Source organism: Xiphias gladius, chromosome 7 (genome assembly GCF_016859285.1).
Source record: "Xiphias gladius isolate SHS-SW01 ecotype Sanya breed wild chromosome 7, ASM1685928v1, whole genome shotgun sequence".
NCBI lineage: Eukaryota > Metazoa > Chordata > Actinopteri > Istiophoriformes > Xiphiidae > Xiphias > Xiphias gladius.
The window spans coordinates 9571994-9594188 of NC_053406.1; the positions used below are offsets into that span (position 1 = coordinate 9571994).

At 40.8% G+C, this 22195-nt stretch overlaps 3 protein-coding genes across 8 annotated transcripts in view; 2 read left to right on the plus strand and 1 right to left on the minus strand.

Moving 5' to 3' along the window:
• The window catches only part of atm (ATM serine/threonine kinase), a 25939-nt gene extending 21488 nt beyond the window's left edge, over positions 1-4451 (minus strand). The window contains exons 1-10 of one of the 3 annotated variants that reach the window (XM_040131193.1): positions 4231-4451; positions 3853-3967; positions 3605-3723; positions 2954-3096; positions 2560-2724; positions 2197-2362; positions 1788-2026; positions 896-1065; positions 594-772; positions 141-512 (exon numbers count right to left, since the gene is read on the minus strand). In XM_040131193.1, coding sequence (XP_039987127.1) covers positions 141-512; positions 594-772; positions 896-1065; positions 1788-2026; positions 2197-2362; positions 2560-2724; positions 2954-3096; positions 3605-3723; positions 3853-3924 — 1625 coding nt within the window. In that variant the 5' untranslated portion in view covers positions 3925-3967; positions 4231-4451. Of the gene's footprint in view, positions 1-140; positions 513-593; positions 773-895; positions 1066-1787; positions 2027-2196; positions 2363-2559; positions 2725-2953; positions 3097-3604; positions 3724-3852; positions 3968-4144 lie in introns of all 3 variants that reach the window. The other 2 variants (XM_040131192.1, XM_040131191.1) reach the window with 2 other exon arrangements.
• npat (nuclear protein, ataxia-telangiectasia locus) lies at positions 4413-17247 on the plus strand. The gene is made up of 18 exons (XM_040131195.1): positions 4413-4802; positions 5411-5529; positions 5635-5695; positions 5807-5879; positions 6037-6077; positions 6653-6895; positions 7425-7500; positions 8414-8537; positions 8850-8941; positions 9095-9176; positions 9320-9416; positions 9537-9653; positions 10073-11494; positions 12065-12165; positions 12896-12989; positions 13135-14507; positions 15592-17072; positions 17190-17247. Exons 1-17 carry the CDS (start codon positions 4766-4768, stop codon positions 15670-15672), a joined length of 4233 nt encoding a protein of 1410 aa, XP_039987129.1. The 5' UTR covers positions 4413-4765; the 3' UTR covers positions 15673-17072; positions 17190-17247.
• vmp1 (vacuole membrane protein 1) overlaps positions 17085-22195 on the plus strand; it is a 13062-nt gene continuing 7951 nt past the window's right edge. Inside the window, exons 1-5 of one of the 4 annotated variants that reach the window (XM_040131197.1) lie at positions 17085-17247; positions 17856-17963; positions 18328-18460; positions 18839-18929; positions 19346-19456. In XM_040131197.1, coding sequence (XP_039987131.1) covers positions 17876-17963; positions 18328-18460; positions 18839-18929; positions 19346-19456 — 423 coding nt within the window. In that variant the 5' untranslated portion in view covers positions 17085-17247; positions 17856-17875. The other 3 variants (XM_040131196.1, XM_040131198.1, XM_040131199.1) reach the window with 3 other exon arrangements.

Sequence of the window (22195 nt, forward strand, 5' to 3'; positions counted from 1 at the left end):
TGGATAGAGAAAAAAAAAGGAAATGGTGATGGGAGCTAAATGCACACACTAAGAAACACTAATCTATTATAATGACACATTTTGAGTATTAACAAAGACTTAATTTAACATTGCACAATGAGAAAAAAACAGAAACCTACTGGGATAGTTTGCAAGCTGATCCAGAGAAAAGCTTCCAGAACTCTCTGTCCATATTAATCAGTCCACCATGGACAATGGAGGCCAGCAGGTCCAGGCTGAGGGCCTCTGTCTGGGGTGAGCTGACCCCTCGCAGTGCCAGGGCCCAGACCCGACCCCACAGCCTGCCCAACTCCACCTTGTGAACCTGGGTCCTCTCTGGGTAGCAGGCATGGCACCGGGCCACCTCCTTCAGACAACGCAGCACGTATGGCCCCCTCTCTCCTCTCCGCTGCTCTGCCAGGAGCTGGTACAACACTGACAGCAGTGGGACCAGCTCCTGGCTGGGCATCATGGATGGATACTTAGAGGTGAGCACTGCCGTGATCTGCAGCCTGAGAGGAGAAAATGAAGGAAGTTTGGAATATCTCAACATGATCGTTACGTTGACGTTAATTGTATTGTTATTTTCTTACCATGGTATGACATCAAAGTCACTGTGCTGAGGCTGCAGATGGTCTCGGAGGACCTCCCAGCCCAGTTCGATGCGGCGTCGCTTGCTGGCTGTTCCTTGGTTGGGACTGCCCATCTGTGTGGCTCTGAGGGGGGCCTGTGTCATCTCCAAGATATGGATGGCTTTGTCATCACTGAACAGCTACAACATGCAGGAAACACAAGAAGATGAAGCACATGATGTTGTTAAAAGAGGTCATTCTGATACCTACATCAAGCAAAATTGTGATTTCTTTATGCACGATTGAGACTTGATCTCTATTACCTGATGACAGATGTCAGCTGTGAGCTGGATGAGATTGTCTTTCACGGCTATGTGTCTCGTCCCTGTGACGTACTTCCCTCTGCTGCCTATATGACTGATTTCTCTAACCAAAGCATCGTACAGGTTGTACAGCTGACTCCGCCACCTAGTCCAGTCCTCAGCATGAGCACCTAATACGTGAGAGGGGGAACAACTGCTTATAGGTTGTTTATTGGAGGACTCTACAGGTGGGTTATCTTTACACCTTGACTTAACCTTAGTGCTGACCATTTTCCAAAGCAAACGCCATGTTTCTAGAATACTTTCCTACCTTCAGCCATTGAATTTTAATAATTTCATGGTATCAAACTGTATTTTATGGTATATCAGTTTATAAAACTTGCAAGTACCACTTGAGATAGGTAATCCATCACAGTGCATCTACAGTCACCTTCATTTTATTTTTAATTTTTGACAGTTACCTAATTATCACTTAATAAATACAGTTGAAAAATCTTCCTCCAGTGGTGTGATTTGTAATTGATGATGAAACAAGGAAAATCACCAAAATTATCCTTTAAAACATCTGAAGTCCCTGAGAATAAATGTCTTTACAAGCTGCATGTAGAAGTCCACTAGTGCACTCTCTTGCCTTGTTTAGAACTGGAGACAAAAAGGTCCCATGTTCTTCATTGGTCCAGACTTTATTGTTCAAATTCTAACAAAATCTCAGAAGATTAAGTTTAGGTTGATTTGTTTCTATTTCATTGCTATATTCCAAAAAGAGTGGATACATATATGGGACCATACGTAACCCACAATACAGACTGTCTTTCATTCAAACAACCAAAGGTGTCACCACTACTAGAAACAGACATTGTTTTAAAGAGAAACAAAAAAAAGATCACTCAACCTGTGTCCTGCGTCATGGCTCCTTTGGGGTGGTGAACACAGATCTGCAGGTTGAAGAACTCCACGATCTCCTCTTTGAGAGCAGCACTGGGCCTCATATCTGCCCAGACATATAGTATAGAGGGCAGAAGCTCCTCTCCCAGATGACACACCCTCATCCTACAGTTCATGGCTGCAGATCTCAAGAATATGTTGAGAGCCGAGACGAGGTGCTCCAAAACAGTCAATTGTTTCTCTTGCCTAACAGGATCATAGGATTTCGTAAAGGAAAATAACAAGTGCATTTTACTAGTGTTATTTTTAGTAACAACTAAAAACATAACAGAATAACATTTCAAAGTAAGACCAAAATATTGTTGTGAGAAATTAGAAGACTCCGTCAATTTAAAAGTTTGGTAAAAAGCTTTCACCTGGCATTAAGCAGTGCTTTGGAGAAGAAGCTGAACAGAGTGTTATGAAATCCATCAGTCTGCATGCAGCAGCCCCGCACCAACATGTGGATGACTCTGTTCACCAAAACATGGTTGATCGGTTTGGATGAGGAGTTGAACAAGCCACAGTACAAGTCCAAAAGACCTAGGGATCACAAAAATAAACAGCGGACAGAGTGTTTAACAGCATGTAACTTGCTTGGTGAGACAGTAATTAGACACCAGGCGCTTATAACACAATTAATGCACTGCTAAGTAAAATCCATCAGGAGGGATAGTCTGATTATATCAAGAAGTCAAGAAGTATAATTTCCTGGATATTTAGTCAAATAGCCCACTGACTTCGCCACTGCTGTGGAGTGATGTCACACCAGTACTTGCGGACGGAGAGGATGTCCTTCACCAGGAGGCTGCTGTAATCTTCTCCATAAGCTGAACAGCTGTATGAATTCTGCAGCACCTCCATCACATGTCTCAGCAGCTCACTGCACTTTAGACGAGGCCCACCTGCAGAAAGAGAGAGAGAGAGAGAGAGAGAGAGACTATAAAGCAGTACCTACAGTAATTCAAAAAATGATTGCCCAGTTTTATTTCTGTTCACTACTGAACTGAATGAACCGGGTGCAGTGATTAAAAGATATGATTGAAAGATTTGTTCAAAAACATCCCTCACTGTGACATGACATGGCACTAACCTGTAAACTACCACGGTATCTCACAAAAACAGTGCCCTTACGTTTGTTTGCATAGCGTATGAAGTATTTGATCAAACTGCACATTTCAGCCATCTTCTTCTTCCGTGTGGCCAGCGTTGTCGCTGCGACGGATTTACTTGACTGCATGCTTTCTGTCTCCTTCTGGACATAGCGCTGCAGAAATCTGACATGAGCAAAATGAGTGTATGTGAAACAGAGAAATAGAAATAGGAAGTGCTCATTTAACATTTTTTTCTGGCAGATAATTGAACCTAACTGAACCAAAACTGTTGATAAATTACAAAGTTAACACATAAACACAATTTACAGGTATCTTGCACAACATTGAATGAAAAGAAGACTCTTGTGAAACAACTTGAAGTAAAGTAAAGTATGTCAAATTTCCATTTGATTACTGGGCACAGTAAGTTTCCAAGAAGTCTGTTGGTATTCATATGTTGATGATGCAAAGAAACAAAAGTGAAACTAAATCGGCAAGATGGAAACAAGCTAGATCCATTGTCTTAGCAGGCAAAGTACAAAAAAAGAACACCACATTTGCAAACCTCATGAAAGATTTTCAAGACATGTGCATCAAATCCCGCAGAAACAAATGGGACTTGTATTACACTAGATAACGTTATATGCATTTCGTAGCACGTGTACAAAACAAATATAAAGAGGCAGGTTACCTGAAAACAGCATCCCACGTGAGTTGCTTGGAGGATTTAGCTTTAGGTCCTGAGGTACGATCCAACTCCTGCACAATCTCTGGAGTTCGAAGGAGCCGTCTGAAGCGTTCAGCTTCTTTCTGGAGGCATGAAGGATATGTAAGATTTATACCGTGCTTACTGGTTAAACTTGGGCTGCAGTGAGGCAGAGAGAGGCTGCTGCAATACATCTCATTTCATATTTGTTTTTTATTAGCACGTGTGATTACCTTCCTCTCTGTAGCTTTGTCATTCTCCAGCCCCCTGCAGCAGACCAGGAGATCATGAAGAGCCAGACTCATTGTGCTCCACAGTTTTTATCAGTGGAGTAGTCTACTGTACCTGCTAAGACAGGATGTTGACAAGAGAGGGTGTTGTTATTCGTACACATTACTGCATGCCTACACTACATTTACTTAGCAAAGGCATCAGCTCTCTTCTACAAATCGCTTCTGACAAACTGTTTACATGAAACAGTCTGTCTGGCTTTGTAAACGAGCTACTTTAGCAACACAACATTACCACACGTGCTTTGAAGTCGATTCACAAACGTCCATTCAAACCCTCGGTGCGATCTGAGCTGTCACACATGCAGGTGCAGATGTTACCTGGGGTGCTACAGTGCTGGGGGAGCCTGCAGCTGTGCCTCCCCTGACAACTTTTCCATGTTGACGTGCGTTACGCAGACCACGCAGGGAATTCCCGCCCCAAGAGCAGGAGTGAAGAGGCTACATCATATCCTGGTCATGGCTACTACTGATTGAGTCCGGTAACTGTACTGCCAACATTAAGACAAACTTGCTACTTTGCTGGATGCTATGCTATTCGAGCGACAGAGTCCCTGTAGAAGTCATGTTCAATCTATTTAATTCCTATATGTGTATATAGCAACCTGTAGGGTTGGGTGGAGTTAGACGTTTCGGATTGGACTACAACTACCAAGATTCCAACCAGCAGATTATTTTATACTTCCGGGTTATAATTTCTTGAGTTCCCCGCCTTTTGAGTAAGCAGTAGTCCCGCTACAGTGATGGGTCTATTTTTCTTAATTTGACGCTGTATAGCGGATTTCTGAGAGAGTTTTCCTAAACATGTAGCTCATTTTTCACTACTACGCCCTTTTTTATCAACCAACAAGCAGTCATGTTGCTGCCGTCCGACGTCGCACGGCTTGTTTTGGGTGAGTCTCGGGTTTAACAAAGCTGTAGCGTTGTGCTGCATTCACTTGAGGTCTGCCGAATAGGAAGAGTACGAAAAACACCCATTATTCACGCCTTATTCCAAGGTGTTAGCCCTAGTGCTAGCTAACTTTGTAGCCAGATAAACAGCTTGATTTAGCTACTGTTGTTGTGTTACGTTCTTTGTTAGCAGTCCTTTACCGAGGGAGACAAGATACAAACAGCGTATAGGTCTTATAAAACGACCTGAACGGATTGTATTTTGATGTCGCTATCTGTCAGCGGTGCTGCCTTTGCAGCCATTCTCCCAACAGTTTGTTGAGATGTCCTTAGTTCTTTATAGTGGGAGACACTGTCGCTGTCAGAAATCCACTATATCTCTCACTCGGAATTAAATCTGTTTTTCTGTCATTATTGTTCCCTCTCGGCTGCTCGTAATTTCTGTTTAAACGATGTGACGTGAACGCGCCATCAGCCAACAATGACACTAAAACGTAAACAGGCGGCTCAGAGCTTGCAGCCGTATTTAGGGTAACTATTCGTTTGCTGTTTGAGTTTTGTTTTATTGCCGTGTCTCTCTAACTGGGTGTTGGTAAATGTCCTTCAACAGGGTACCTCCAAGAAGAGGGGCTGTCCGCTACAAGCCAAGCTTTCATTCATGAGAGCCCCAACCTGAAGGAGTATGCCGAGCACACCACAGGAGATGGGACTATTCCTGCTTGTGTATTTGTAAGCATGTCTTTTGATCTAATAGGCTCTCTCACAAATTGTAGCGTGAATGTTGTGCGCATAAAGGTACTACTCTCCTGTATGATTCATTGTTTGCTCCCACAGTCTGTCTTTGGGAAAGGCCTCACAACCATCTTAAATGAGTATGTGGCTGCCAAAACAAAAGGTGAGATTATCTGCCATTGTCAAGATTACTGAATTTAGCAATTAAAGTATACACTTATACATGTGTCATGTTTGTGTTTTTGGTAAATTGTCTTTTTTTTTTTTTCAACAGAGTCTTGTCATGAGGTACCAGTAATGATGACCTCATTGTGGAAAAAGCTGGATTTTACACTCAACCAAATCAAGTAATTATCTGCAAGTTTCTTCATCTAAAATAACTTAGACTATCTCAAATTGAACATGACCAAAATCTCTTTTCTCAGTCTTTCCTATTGAAAGCTGGCGTTGAGTGGGATATTCGTCACTAATCCTGGTGCATTACTCCTATATATCTTTCCTTAGGTCCTTGCAGAATTCGCCAGCTATTTCAGCATTTCAGAGAAGTAAGTGTGTAATCAGTTTTTCCATTTATTTATTTATTTTTAGCATCTCTAGTTTTATGCACAGCCAGCAAAAGTTACATTACTGGAGCACAAACACGTACAAAGTTCACAGAGTATATGGCAATGTTTACAATTAATTTTACAGACACCCACATAAGTAGATTTGGTCCAGCCATCGAGATTTTTGTACTGCTGGATCATGATTTTTACTTTTCAAATGTATTTGTGGAAATGCATTTCAAAGTGTCAAGTAACTGCAGATTCTGTTAGGATGAGGCAATTATAGCATATGAAGATGTAAAGGTTGGAAAATTCGGACTGCCCAAAAAATTGAGCGTACTGTGGATACAGTGGTGTTTATTACAGTGATGAATATTGAGGCTTCTAACAACAGCATATAATGACTAACCAACACAGATAAATTCACAAAATGTGGGGAACACTGTGGTTTATACCTCAAGTGTGTATATTATCAGCATCACCCACTCTTAACACACTAGTCAAACAGTGATTTAAGATATAACTATAAACATAATGTATACATAATTTTGTTTATGAACCTCTGTCAATTGCAGCGCGTTCACGCATTGGAGTGGCAAACATGGCTAGACAGCGGGTCCTGACTATGGCTTCAGCTGGTGATGTCGTCTGCTCATCAGTTTCTGTAACAAGCTCCATCATCAGTCCTGCGCAGATCTCCCACAGCATGCTCAGCCATTCGACTCCTGTGAGCTACACTGCTCTGCACACCAGACTAGCTACTGGAAGTGGCACACACCAGCAGATCCACGATGGCAGCCAATTACTAAATACGCCCAGTCAGTATAATAAAACATGTACTGTATATATATTTTTAATTTATTTTTATTGTAGTTAAAATGGCAGTTTTCGAAGTTGATGTGTTTGTGTTTAAATTCTTGTCCCAGTCATTGTTTGACTAGGACTTCTAAAGATGGGTGTCTTATTGAACGATTTCTCATGATATAATAATCTTCTAAATCTTCTATCTAAAAACAAATACACACTTTTATTTGACATTCTTTCCAGAGATGGTAGTATTCCTGCCGTGCAGACATGGCATTAATGATTTATTTGTTGTTTTTGAACAAATGTCTGTTTTCATGTGCACATTTGAAGCATTAAAGCAACTAGTCACCTGTTTTTTGTGATGGGCCCCAAAAAGCTTCCCTTTTGAAGCCCATAGATTTCATAATTTTGTCTATGGCTATTGAAACGTTTAGTAAAGCTGTGCTTGCTCACTATATTCTTTGAATATCTATATTAAAAACAAAAAAAGAAATCACAAAAAATTTGCTTTTGAGTGATGACATTATGTATCTATTACAGGAGATTCACCAGTACAGATCATTGTGTCAGAGAATCGCCTAAATCCGGGCCCAATGTCACCTGGACGACGGAAATGGTAAGGATGATTGCTATATTATAATTAGTGTTAACCACCCCTTATTTAGAGAGTGCTGAAGACAGACTCAGTTTTCCCATTAACCCACAGTGGCTTGAAAATGCTGCTTTCTCGGTACACCACTAAAGTACAGAAGTAAATGTTGATAAATAGGCCTTTTCCCTGAAGACATTTCAACATTTCATAGTAAGAAAAGCACAGGTGTATATTATAAATTAACAATGGCTGAACTCAATTTAGCTGCTGCAGTTTCAGGGTCCTGGTATTTTGCTCGCTAGCGCACTGTCACACTGTCATGGCTTACTGGGACACTTGACTAGAATGAAACCATCATGACAAGTCCAGATGTCTGCTTTGAAAAGGGACTATTGATGGCTTGATATTTTCATCAATGTATATTAATGGCTAAGTATCATGAAAAACAGGCCTAATATTACCATTTAATGCCAAAAATATAGTCGAGGCAAACAAAAACAAAACGGGGAAGAAAATATTTCTACCATGGTAGTGCATCTGTAACGTTGGTTCAGTATTACTTATACTCCTTACTCTTTGCTTGTAATATATAAAGAGTTACATTTCAAAGGAGAACAGGGTTCTGACTGTAATCAAAAGGGTTGAAGAACAGCAACTATTTTATTTTGGGTACATTGTTTTTTGGCTTGTGCACAAAGATGGAGATGTCTGTTTGTATTAACGAATCAAAATCCTTGAAGAAAACTGATATATACAGGGGTGTTAACTCATTATTATGAATACCATTGTTATTTATTGTTGCTACGTATGTTGATATATTGAAGCTTTAGTTTGTGGTATTTTGTATGTTAGATTGTACTTTTTTGTGCTCGTCTTGTTTTGCCTATGCCTTGTGCATGTTGACTGCCAACTTTATAATCATTTCTGCTGCCTTCAGGGACACCCCTAGGAAGAGAAGTGGTGCTCTGAGTGGGTCCAGTGGCCCTAGCAGATCTGCCCCAACTGTCAGTAGCCTCAATCCAGAACCCCAGCCTGAAGAGGTTGTTGATGAAAATTTTCCTGTAAGTAAATCTGTATCTTTGTTGTTGGGTTTCCTTAACAATTCGAAAATTTAGAACATACAAGAGGCGTTTTCACTCATACAGTGATCTTGGCCCATCTTCTGCAGCAAATTAGGGCTAAATTATCTGTCTATTGTCACTTTTGTAGGACACCTTATGTTTTCATTTTTGCTTCAGTGTGGTGAATGATGTGATGGTGCAGACATTTAATCTACTATGTTAGAGCAATGCTCTTATCTTGAAAGTATTCATCTTTAACAGATTCATGAATCATACATTTTATGACTTTACAAAACATGTCACTCTTCACAGCAACTTGTGATACAAAACGCACGCGACAAGATACTGGGGGACAGATCGTTACAGGAGAAGCTTGCTGAAAACATCAACAGAATCCTCGCCAGGTAAGTGCTGTAGTTGGAAGCCTGCATTGCCTCACTGCGTATTTATTAAGTTAATTTATGATTTTGTCAGTGGCTTTCAAAGTTGTGACATGACTCCAAGCATGGTATAACATGGTGTTGCTATTTTCCCCTCTGTTTCGTCTCGAATATCAGTGAGCCAACGCCCCAAACATCAAAGGCCTCTTCAGCTACAGTGGAGGCAGACCAGTCTATTGATGAAATCCTAGGATTACAGGTGCTGTACAGCTATAAATAAATTTCCTTTTTTTTCCCCTCAAAAAGGTTCCTCACAAACATTTATCCCAATCACTTCATCAGGGTATGCTTATTTCCCTGTGTGTTGTTACATTATTTCCTGACATATATCCTCTGACACAGGGGGAAATCCATATGACTGATGACGCCATCCACGACATTTTGGAGCAGACAGAGTCTGACCCAGCTTTTCAGGCCCTCTTTGACCTTTTCGATTACAGTAACTACGACCGTCTTTATTTAAATTTTGTTTGAGTAATTCTTTTCAGTTGTGTATGAAAGCACAATTGAAAGCCATTTCAGACAAGTAGACTGTTTATGATTTCATATGCATTTGCAGATAAAACCAAATTCCCTGATGGAGAACCAGTGGATGGAGATATTAGCAATAGTCCGGAAGAGAGTGACACTGCTGGGTCTTCATCTTCAGTCAGACCCCTTCAGAGTGATGATCCAGGTATTCTTACAGTCCTATAGTGCACTCTCATAAGGAGACAACACAGATGTCACCTTTGATTATTATCTTAATTTCTATTGTTTTTGAATTCAAACTTCACATTCACTGAAAAACAGTTCAGATATAGTCAGAATTATAATAATAATAATAATTGTGCAACCCTGGGGCCATAAAGGTGTCGAGGGAGAGGGTTCCAAAGGTGCACCACAGTTTGATGACTGCATCATTTGGCCAGCTATACCATACTCTTACACATAGATATTGTTGGTTTTGTGTCAAGTGCTGATGAGGAGTTTTGACATAAAATAAAAATTGTTATACCCCATTTGAACATAGAACTGCCTAAAATACATGGATAGGGACAGATTAATTATCAAAATGTTTTTTCTTTTTTATCCTTCTTCTTTTTTATTTTTCAGGCACTACACAAAGAGATACGAATGTTTCGGATACAACCCCAATGACAGTGAAGACGAGAGCTGGACAAGATCGTAAGACCAGGAAGTCTAATGCTCCCATCTTGTTAAAGAAAACAGTTCTTGCCCCCAGCAGCAGAGCATCCAGGATTGAAAACAGTTCAGCCAAATTGTTAGTGAGTCACGGGGAGCACCGAGTTGTCTCATCTGCTGCAGGGGACTCGAACAGAAAAGAAAGAACCTCACTCTTCAGTTACAGTTCTGGCGTAACACCAATGGATATTGATGAACTGCTGAATAAACCTCCCCCTCCTTCAGACAGTATGACAACTCAGGAGCCTGCCACGAAGGACAGCACTTCCAACACAACTAACCTCTGTGAATCAACCACACTTCCATCATTAAGAGCCTCTGCTGCAATTGTTGCGCCAGTAGTAACATCAGCCTCTAATGTGGACAAAAAACAGGAGCATAAACAAGCACAAAGATCTATAGAGCAACCTGCTACAGCCCCCTCTTCAGCTCTGAGTAATCAATCTGCCTTTTTGTCTCCTGTACAAGTTGAACTGAACAACACCCCAACACCGACTGCTGACCTATCTCATATGCCAGTTTCAAGCAGTGAAAGAGACAGTCAGCCAGTTTTTACTCACTCGGTAACACCTGAATCTGCCTCTTCCACATCTGCTTCTTCAGGTGTCACAGTTACAGCTGTGCCAGCCTCGCCATCAGCTTCCACTGTTGCACCATTCACAGCAACAACTCGCTCAGCAATATCTGCTTCTACCTCTGCAACTCTTTTAGTTACCCCTGCCTCATCCACACCTGCCTCACCCGCATCCTTCTCCTCCTCTGCCCCAGTTGCAGCAGCACCTCATCCTTCTTCCACCAACGCCAGTGCCCCAAGCAAAGCTGCACCAGATTCCAGTAATATAGTTTCTTTGAAGATCATCATCAGCGACAACCAGGATGAGGATTCTTCCAGTGACACGGCCTTGAATCAGGCAATTTCCAGCATTTCCGGGGACAAGATACCCACCATCTATCTCTCCTCTCCAGCTAAGTCCCCTGGAGGCCGCGGCACTCCAAAAGCCAACTTGGATGAGGTGGCGCAGGCAGTTAGTGGCTTACAAACCTCTGAGGCACATGCTAGTCCTGTCAGCAGTAAGGCTGGGGCATTGGTTGCATCTCCATTAACAGGGACATCAAAGGCCCAGCAAAGCTACATAATTCAGCTACCCCTGGACACCTCTACCCCTGCCCTGCAAGGAGCCACTGCCAGCTATTTTCTCGTGACTGAACCCCCGACTACAGATGTTCAAACCAGACAAGTGATACTGCCTGCTGGTGTATCAAAAGGACAGCCTTTACCCACCAATCGGTTAGGGGTGACCACACCATCTCGATCTCAAGGCTACTCCACTGGTAAGAGACAACAGACTACAACAGTGGGTCATTTTAGCAGACAAACGTTAATCTCAGTCTCCATCTAGTATCATTGGCTGGGTCTGATTTTGCTTTCTGATTTTTTTGATCTGTCCTCCTTCCCTGAACTGACTTGTACAATTAAGCACAGTGTTAATGGAATTTCCCCTGTTAATTTTCCAAAAAGAAATGAGAGAAGCATTAACTCTTTTAATTTACATTTGCAAAAATGTACAAATTACAGACTGGGGAGAAAGAAGATGCATTTTATTTTAATAAACAGAGTAGAAATTCTTTATAATAATTATATTGAATGTAGTAACATAGTCAAAATATGTTGGTACCAGGTTATTCCCTACCTCCAGGCCGAAATTTGTTTTCTTGTAAGATGTCCACAGGATTATCAATGAGCATTGTCCACTCCAGATCTGCACGCTGCATATAATGCATGTTGTCCCTGGTGTTTTGCTGGTCTTTGTTGTTCATTGCCTACAGTCTGTCAAGGTCATTACTACTGTCTTTATTAGTGTTGGTATTATAAAAAAGAAAATCTGTGTTTTTTATTTGCAGGGTCAGCACTCATCTTACCATCACCTGTTAAGCCCATGATGCTTCCTATATCTGTTATGGGCCAGAATACTCTGGGGAATGTCCAGATGGTGTCCAATCAGGTAAAATAACTTTATCTGCACTTTGTAAGTTGGGGGTCAAAAGGTATTTGTGTTCTTACCATTTTTACCAGAACAACAGGACGATTCCTGATCATTCTGCTGACCCTCCAATCTTTCATCTACCATTCTGCCCCCTGGAGAAAATTTCCAAGGGGCATGGCAGAGTGTCTTGAGATCTAATGGGCAAACTTCTGTGAAATTTACAACGCAAATGCTACCTAATGGATAACTAACATTATTTAGTGTTAGTCAGATCAAATCGTCACCTCAGTAACCAAGGTGTTCATGATGATATCTGTTATGAAATTTGGTTTCCAAAAGAATGTTTTAATGAAATCCAAATGTTGTCCACTAACCCTTGTGCTAATCTCAGGCCAAAATCAGAACTTGCACACGAGACATCCCCTACTTTAATTGGCAGATTTAAGATGAATTCTATCTTATTTACTAAGCAATATTTATGCTTCCATAGTGCAAAGTTCTAAACTTAAGATTTTAATGAGCCAATCACCTTTCTTCTCAGGACAAACGCTACAGTTATAGTCCCGTTATTGATAAGGTTCCAACAATAGCAAAAGTATAGTCATTTGCCTATTCTTCAATCCATCCAAGATGTTACAATTGTGTAATGTGGAATAAAGAACATTGTCACCTCAAGGGGCCCCCAGTGGCTTTAGAATTTTAGCAGTGGCAAGAACAATAACACTTGTCAACATTGTTGTATTTACAGCTTGTTGCCATACCAAGCCCAATATCAGTACAGCAGTCAGAAACTGTCAAGCCCAGACCTCCCGCAGTGGCAATCAAACCGTCTACAACTGCTGGTGAGTTACAGGTTAACTTGGAGCAGTATTCCCCAACCTAATATCATTTTACTGAATGTTAGCAAAGGATGTCCTTAGTGTTGCTCTGCTTAATGTTTTAATGTCACTCCTTTACTTTTGTGACCTTTTTTTCTCTGAATTTCAGGCACTGAGGAAAATCTGGTTGGGAAGGTAATTCAACCTGTGTCAGCTGAAAACATAGGCCAGCAGGACGCAGCAAAGGGTTCCAGTCATAGGAGAATTTTGTGTTTTGAATCTTCTGCAGAGATTCAACCACAAAATTCTAAAACAAAACAAACCACCACACCCTCATCTACAAATACATGTACATCACGATCTGTACAGCAACCTGAGAAAGATAATACACAGCTGGCCCCGCAAACAAAGCCTACTATCTTGGGTGGCAACAAGCCCAAGAGGAGGGTAGAGATTGTCAGATGCTCAGCAGATCCCCAGACTGTAGGAGGCTTAGTGAAGGAGGCAGAGAAGCCCTTGCCTCCACAACAGCAACTTAAAGATCCTGTTAAGAAGAACTCTCGCAAACAAGATCATAACATCCAAAAGCAAGAGTCTCAAAGTACAAGTACTAGCAGGGTTGATTCCTCACAGCCTGAGACTTTGAAAAAGTCAGAATCAACATCATCAAAATCTATTGACAGGAAACACAATCATGATAAGGGTAATGATGAAGGGAAAACTACTGATTGTCAAAGCTCTAGGTCAATGTCCTCTGATTCTGCACTGAAATTAGGGACTAGAAAGGAGAAAGAGGAGAGCAGCAGGAAAGAACCTGCAGAAAAAGCTTCTGCCAAATCTCGTGAAGGGCGTACAGAAAAGAGGACGCCCTCTCAAGAGATGCCAAATGTGACCGCTAACAAGGAGAATGAAATGAAGGGTAGCATGCAGGAGCAGCAACAGCAGTTAACGCCTTCATCCTCAGCATCAAGAGATTTTAGCCCTCCAGCTGTCACCCAACCTGCATCTAATCCCCAGTCCAAGGCTACAAAAACCCCCTCAAAGACCAGCTCTCTGGCCAAACAGGCAGCTGAGATGCTGCAGGACATCCAGGGACTCAACTCTCCTTCCACCCCAGTCAAGAGGCCTGGAGCAGGCAGTTCAGACCTTAGTCTACCCCGGACCCCTGGGACTGGCCGTAACCAGGAGGAGTCCGCTGACTCTCCTAGGACTCCTTCCAGACAGAAGAAGGGTAAAGATGGAGAGGGGACTCCCAAGCGTCTCATGCCTCCAAACACACCGGATGTCCCTACCTGCAGCCCTGCCAGTGAGGCTGGCAGTGAAAACAGCATTAACATGGCTGCTCACACACTCATGATTCTTTCACGTGCTGCCATCGCCAGGACAGGCACTCCGCTGAAGGACAGTTTGCGTCAGGATGGAGTAGGAGAAAAGTCGCCCGCAAGCTCCAAGAATGCTAAGAAACGCAAACAGTCTTCTCCCACAGCCAGCCCACCTGCAAAGAAAGAGTCAAAACAATCTCCCAGCAAAAAGAAAGACCGGGTGAGTCCAGTGTTAAAACGATCCCTATTTTTTGTAACAGACAAGTTCTGCTTCACCAGCATTCTGTTTTCTGATGCAGTTCGATGTAGGGCTGCAACTAATGATTATTTTCATTACTTTTTTTGTCTAAATTCCAAAGCTTTTCAAATTACTATTAAATAAGACAGAGGAAAGCTGCAAATCTTCACCTCTGAAAAGCCGAACCAAGGGAATGTTTGATATTTGTGATTGAAAAATGACTCACACCAGCAAGACATGTAAGTGGAGCTGAATGATTAGTTTCAGCTCCACGTAAATGGCAAAATTGTTGCTGATTTTTTTTTTTTTTTTTTTTTTCTTTCTTTCTTTCCCGTCAATCGACTTAATGATTAATTGACCAATCATTTCAGCTCCACTTAAATGTCTTGGTAGTGTAGGTGTAATAATAAGCAGACAGTACTTAAAACTCCCACAACCCTACAAGACGAGCCAATATGCTCTTGCTCTGTCTCTCCTAAATATAGACTAGACTAATGAAGGTTGAGTTTATACTTTAATCTGAGTCTGACAGGTTGAGCCACAGTACAGAGGATAAATGCTTTTGAAGACATGGAGGTTAGATGCCTTGCAAACTATATTGCTTGTAAGTGTGAATGTGTTTGTCTCAGTGTGTTAGCCTGTAATAGAGTGGCAGTCTGCCACTCTGGAGTGTCCTCCATGACCCAGAGCAGGTAGCAGTGTAGAGAGTGGATGGATGGATTAAGGTAACAACATTGCCTTTACTCTGGTGCCACCATATGACCAATCTTTATATTTGTTTGACCCACTCTAACTAGGAATAGCTGAGATGTCTTTTGCATCCATCCAACATGTTTGTGTTTTCATTTGTAATGAGCATCACAGCCACATGGGGCTGCAAGCGTGGAGTCAGATTAACTGCCCTTTTGGTATCAGTGGTTTTTCTTTAAAAATGGTAATTAAGTGTATATGCAAAAACTGCATGTCTGATAAAACAATTAGACTACCTCATCAGTGGCGTTAAATGAAGGAGAGTAGTGATACATGTTTTTGTCACGTAACTCTGACTTTTGCTTTAAATTTGCAGGAGAGGAAGAAACTTATAGATTGCTTTCCCCATGACTTGGATGTGGATAAGTTCCTGTCTTCACTTCACTATGATGAGTGAAACCAAACGCACCAACAGGGAAGGACTACCGTATTTCACTACCTGCTTAGGTTACTATCCAGGAATAGAACAATCCATCTGCTAAACCAGTGCCTATGGTTCCTATTAGTGACCTTACCTGAGACCTTATAAGCTGCAATGTCTCCTTCAGCCAGTGAGGAACTTTCATTTGGCTGACTAGGTTCCAGTGTGGGTGATCTCCATTAAATCCTGTTATATGCAGCAGCTGTTGGGGAACCATGGCACTTTGTTGTATTGTTTATTTTCATGTTCACTTTTGTTTGAATCATCATTGTTTTGTACTACAACAAAACAATTATGCATCTGTTTTTGGGCACTTCGACATAATGGGTGCTGGTTGTTAAAATGGGTGGTTCAAAGCATTTTCTTGGTCAACATTTGACTCTAGTTTGATGAATCCAGTTATCACTGACTGTCAGGATGGTATATAAAAATATGGTTTAGAATATATCTACAATCAATTTTAGTAACACTGAATGAAGAGCTGTACATGTTCGAAAAAGTCTGGTTAATTGAAAAATTAAAAAAAAAAAATGTGAATATAATATTTTGTGGCAAACGCAAGTATAGTTTTTTTCCCTTTTTTGTTGGTAGAATCAGACACATTCAGTGTGAAAATGACTCAAACTGTTCAAATTTGCATACTCAGGCTCCAGTGTGTGTTGTAATAAAACAAAGAAACTCTCTTGTGTATTTTTCCTCAGTGTACACACATTGGCCCTGTTCCACTGTACATTTTAAAATAGAAGCAACGAACCTCCAAAGGCTTTATTTAATATCACATGTGGCCTGCAAAACTGTGTGAATTTTGGAGGCAGAAGGAGGGAAGTTCTGTTGACAGGAAAATGCCTGGCTTGTATTTCATATGTAGCTCAATAAATTGAGTGTTTGTTGCTCACTGTCTGAAAGTCATAATGGCCTGCATGTACAGTGTGTGCCATTGCAGACTGTGAAGTGTATGAGTTAAGATGTCCCTTTATGGCTCATAAGGTGTGTGAGATCCTTCAAGCATGCTTGCCTGTTTCACAAATGGACTGCCCTGAGCCCTGATGGAGAGAAAGGGAGACACTTGGACTTGGCAACAATATTAGGAATTTAAATAGGAGCAGTGCCATTTTAAATTGGTTTGAGAAACCTGAACCTTTAACTCTCATGTTCTTTTCCCCCCTCCCTTAATATTTTCAACGAATGTGAGTCACGAGGTTTTATAAAAAGATAAACACCTGTTATAACTATGGTAGACTAAAGTAGTCGCATTCGCACATTTTGTTGGAAAATCTGGCAACCTCCGATTGGACCACAAAACGCGACTTACGGATACACGTCTTCGCATCAATTTCACAATAAAAGTCATATTTATAAGCTGACGCATACTGAAGGTAAGAAAGTGCTATATTTATGCTGTATCTCGGCTCCACGTTTGTACACTTAACTATTTCTCCATATAAAGATAATAAACCTATTTTTGTGGAAAATTCCTTCGGGCTGAATCGCAGCATAGTTTTGCTTTGGCACGTCCAGCGTTTGTTTCCGGGTGAAGAGGACGGGAAAGAGGTACGGTTGTCATTTATTTTTAACAAACATCGCTCTGTTTCCTATTTGTAAAGCGTGTGTGTTGTCATTGCTATAACGGCACAGCGGCATTAAACGGGTGTACATACCTCTCCAAAAGTAAGGCGACTCGTTATTGATATTATCAGCCTTATTTTGATGTGTAGGCTGCCAGCGTCCGTATCTTAGCTGTTAGCGTGTTGGCTAACCGGTTAGCATGAGGAGGATAATTATGATGATGTGCTCGCATTTGGCATAATATCTTGTTACAGATTGACCCACACGACTAAGGTTATTTGAGTTAACTGTATACGTTAATGTCGTGAGGCACTGCGTTATTATTCACATTTTTACCTTACTGCTTTATATGAAAGTATCTCTTTGAAATCAGCCATGTAATTTGAATGTCAGTTAGCAGGTGTGTGGACGTGATGTTCGCATCAACAGTCAAATATTTTATTGTTTAAGAGATACTGATAAGGATTTCATTACTTGTCTGAGTCCCACAGTTTCTGTCGTTTTCTCTCGATCAATTGAAAGTGACACAGCAGCGGCGAGGACACTGTTTAACGACAGAAACACAACTTGTCATTCTGTCTTTTTCGTCCTAGACTGCCTGACCTGCTAAACGATGATTGACATGGCAGCCAATGGAGCAAGCTGTGAACAGCCTCAGAAACGTACAGGAGTTAAGGACAAACAGAATGGCAAGTCAGCAGGTTAGTTTTGGTAAACTTCAATTTTTGAAATACACATCAGAGAAGTTAACATCCAGCAATTAAGTGTCCCTGAAGTTCAGGTTGTGTAATCTCTGATAACAGAACTATTACAACCACCATAACTACCACCACATGATTTGAGCAAGTCACGAAAACTCTCAAGCTCATTCATTTTTACTTGATTTCAGTTTTTAAAGGTGCAGACAACTTGGTCTACAGAATACAATAGCAGAATAAGGAAAAGACTTGTTGATTTGATTTCTTATCATGCATTTAGCATTACAAATTCAGCAGGAGGCAAAAATTGATGTAGTTGCAAGTGTTTCAGTAAGTCAGGGTGATTGCATTTCTATTTATGCTCCAGACTCGTCAATAAGAGAGAGGAGACAGAAAGATAAAGAGGAGCGTCTGTCACTGGTGTTATGGAGGAGGCCTGTCACCACACTGCATTACTTCCTCCTGGAGACCCTCATCAAGCTAAAGGAGTTGACGTTAGAGTAAGAAGTCAAACATTTTTTTTTTGTTTTTTTTTTAAGTGTGCCTCTGTTGGGGCACTACTTTGGACCACACTTGCACTACTAATTTCAAATACAGTAGTGACCTTTTGTCATATACATACACGCTGATTGAGTCAGTTATTTAAAAGAACAGAGCAAACTATGTCTCTGAGAAGCGGGAATTGTACAGCTTTGGGTGAGCATAGTTTTACACTATAGAAGGACAATGTTTACATTTATTGGGGGAAGTGATTTTTTTAATGTCAAGGCCCTCCAGTTAAATTTTACAGAGATAATAAAAGAGAATATTTTTTTTCAATCTTTATGTTTTGAACTAGTTTCATGATCTACATTTTGGTTTCTTCTCTTCCTGTTCAGGCTTTGGCAGCGACGAGGCACAGTCTTCTTATTTTTGGTGTTATGTTCACTCTTCTCCATTGCATACTCCACTGAGGGAGCACACCAACAAGTAAGACTTGAGTGATTTGTTATTTATAGTGATGTTAATGATCAACAGCATTGTGTCATCACCAACCTGTTTAAAGGTTAATGATAAGTCCCTCTTTATCCATCCAAAAACCGTCCTGGAAGGAACCTTAGGTTGGGAAATAATCTGCAATGCACTGTTGTCAAATAACCCTTGATCATTCAGCCAGTTGCCTTGGAGTTTTTTTTACACATTCCTCTGTGCAGTGGTCTGTCACAGCTCAGTTAGGACCACCAAGTTTCATTTTAGAATGAATTTCTTCCTTGGTTACTTACATTGTATAACGATGAGCTACTACAAGTAATCAAAATTAAGATGACATGAGGGGAAAAAATAATATAGCAATTTGAAATTTAAAAATATATAAAACCACATGACAGTTTTTATGTTCACTGTAGTATGTTCAGTACCTGGAGAAGAAGTTCCTTTGGTGTGCCTACTGGGTAGGCCTTGGGATCCTGTCCTCAGTAGGCCTTGGGACTGGCCTCCACACCTTCCTTCTCTATCTGGTAAGAAACCACTAATGGTATGGAAATGTGTACACGCAACATTCTTCTACATGGAATAGTACAGAAGACATACCTACTTGCAAACAGTATATGCATTTATTTCCAGTCAGAATAAACTGCTTAGACAAGAGACATTTTGTGTCAGGCTGCACTGCATTGAGAAAAGTGCTGCAATCCCCGCAAGGGATACTCAAACAGGAGAAAGCTACCTCACTCTGAGATTAGCTGTGGCTGTGAAGAAATATTTCATTGTAAAATGAGCAACATAGCAAATACTTTTCACATGTGGACCATATTACAACAGTCAGGTAGATAATTGCTGGATAGAGAAACCGGTAGCCATCATGATCTTGTCGGCTGTGCTCAGAATCTACAATATGCAGGTGTCTGCTTTTTGTTTTTTTGTTTTTTTTCCCCCAGATGGAAGTGATACCAGAAGCTTTTTTCTAGATATACCCAACAACTTTAAACTTTTACTTTCGTTTATAGCATTTCTGCAAAATTTAGAGTCTGTTCCTGTAGTTGCCAGAGGATGGCATCATACTCCATATTCATTGTCTTGTACTTCTTTAAACTCCTTCCATTTTGTCACGTTTGTCCAAGATTAACCAAGAGCTAAGTGTCACTTTTTCCCTGACAATCAGTCACAGAATGACTGTATAACTGAGTTACCAATGAGTGTCATTTCTGTTGGTTTTGGCAAAAAGGAGAATTTAGCAGAATCAAAGAGGAAGAAATTCTCCACTATAATCAGCTTTAGGCTGATGATGTGGCTTCTGGTCTGTAGAACTCTCACAGATGTGGGCCGGCTGAGTCAGCTATTTCCATTATAATGAAATAATGGGAAAAGATGTTACTGTGACCTTCCTGTTTTTCACAGCTAGTCTGTACTCCTTCAATTAATGCTTTACAGCTCGCCATGTGTTTGCTTGTGTAGTTTCTAATAGTTTTGTGTATCTTTTATGTACTGTGCACAACAATAATGTTATAGTATTGGTGACTAATACCGTATGTTGCATGTGTCTGTATACTTGTGTGTCTGTGTGTAAGCATTAGATGTCCAACTTGAGGCTCATCTTTTAAACACTATATTATCTTACTCCTCCTCATCCTATCTGACATTACGTACTTGGAAACGATTACAATTTTCATCATAAACATTGTGTCTAGACAATAAAATGGGAACATCTCCTCCATAATTTCAGTGACTTCTATCTCCAGTCTAAGGAAATAACTTTTTTTTTTTTTTTTTTTGCCTCATATTGCTACAGAAAAAGTTTTGTTTGGACTCTTGGATAAACCCGTTCTTTTGAAAATTGGGAATATTATACCTGTTTTTTACTCATTGGAAATAGGAGGGTTCTTGTGGCTCTAACAGCTAGAATGTGGTGCTTTGAATAGTCATTAACTTTACACGGATAATTGAACCAAGTTACCAGTGACCAGTGTCAGCAGAATATTTAAGGGGTTGTAGCTCTGGGGCAGTGGTTTTGAAAAGGTTGAGGACTCTGAAGCAAACCCATTGAAAATCTGGTTCAGCTCACTTGTCTTTTTTCCCAATCTCTCTCACACCAATCCAGGCATCTTTTTATCTTATTCCCCTGCAGTTTATATTCCAACATCCTCTTGTTGGTGCCTATGCTTTCCTCTAGTTTCCATTTTAGATACACTTATACCCTTTTAAACTCCTCCCTGTCCCATATCATAAAGGCATGTATCTTATTAAGAAGACCCCTTAGTTGGATATTTATTCAGGGTGTGGTGTTTGTGTGTTAATAAATGGAGTGTCAGAGTCTGTCAAGCTGCCAGTGTCCCCCTTTGTCTCACTCTCAGTGCATGTGCCAATCAGTTGCATCCAGAGCACCACACAAAACGACCCTAAATTCCTGTGACCATTTCTATTTTTTCTGTGGGAAGATAAAAGCCGCCTTTACATTGCTGGCTACAAGCTCTCTGCTCATAATGAGACTATTTTCTGCTCACCAAAAAACTTAGTTCATGGTCAGTATGACTACTGCCTACTCAGTGTTAATGTCACCTATAGTTAGGAAACTCCCTGTGTTAATGTTGAAGGAAAAAACACGTGTAGAACCAACAGAGTTACACTGTGAATTTACATCAAGCCTGAATCATTAATAGTTAGCCCCATAGAGAGGATGAGATAATCATGCTCATGGGAAAGGGGATTCAGTCACCAGTATGATATTATGATTCATCATGTTGTTCTGGAGGTCACCGATGTGCCTCTAAGTGCTTTGAGTAGATCACCATCTATTTAAGGCATATTTCAGTTTCTTCGCCTGTAATGATGGGAGCAGTAGATGATGATGTTGATCCACCAGTTTGTCAGTCCACCCCTTTGTCCAACCATCTGGACAACAGCTGTCCAATTTTGTATAATGCCCAGAGGATGATTCGTAATTTTGGTAACTTCGTGCCACTGTCAGGTCAAAAATTTGAACCTCAGCCAACAAGAGGTATTTTGTCCAACTGATTGTTAGATTTCCACAAAATTTGCTTCAGTGGTTCATGATCCCCAGGGGATTAATCATAACAATTTTGGTGACACAGGAAGCACACATAGTACTGTTGTTCTTAAATCACTGAACAGTTACTTAGAAAAGAAGTGTTTTTGTTTTTTTTTTTGTTTGTTTTTTTTCACCCTGTATGTGAAGAGTTCTGCTCTGGTGGCCTGCATGAGCAAAGACAGGAGTCACTGCATCACCTGTCAGATGAGTG

Excerpts from the sequence above, each read along its gene's own strand:
- npat (XM_040131195.1), top strand. The coding sequence starts at position 4,766 with ATGTTGCTGCCGTCCGACGTCGCACGGCTTGTTTTGG. Across the intron at positions 5,880-6,036 it reads TTTACACTCAACCAAATCAA|GTCCTTGCAGAATTCGCCAG; the intron begins GTAATTATCTGC and ends ATCTTTCCTTAG. Across the intron at positions 12,166-12,895 it reads TCCAGATGGTGTCCAATCAG|CTTGTTGCCATACCAAGCCC; the intron begins GTAAAATAACTT and ends TTGTATTTACAG.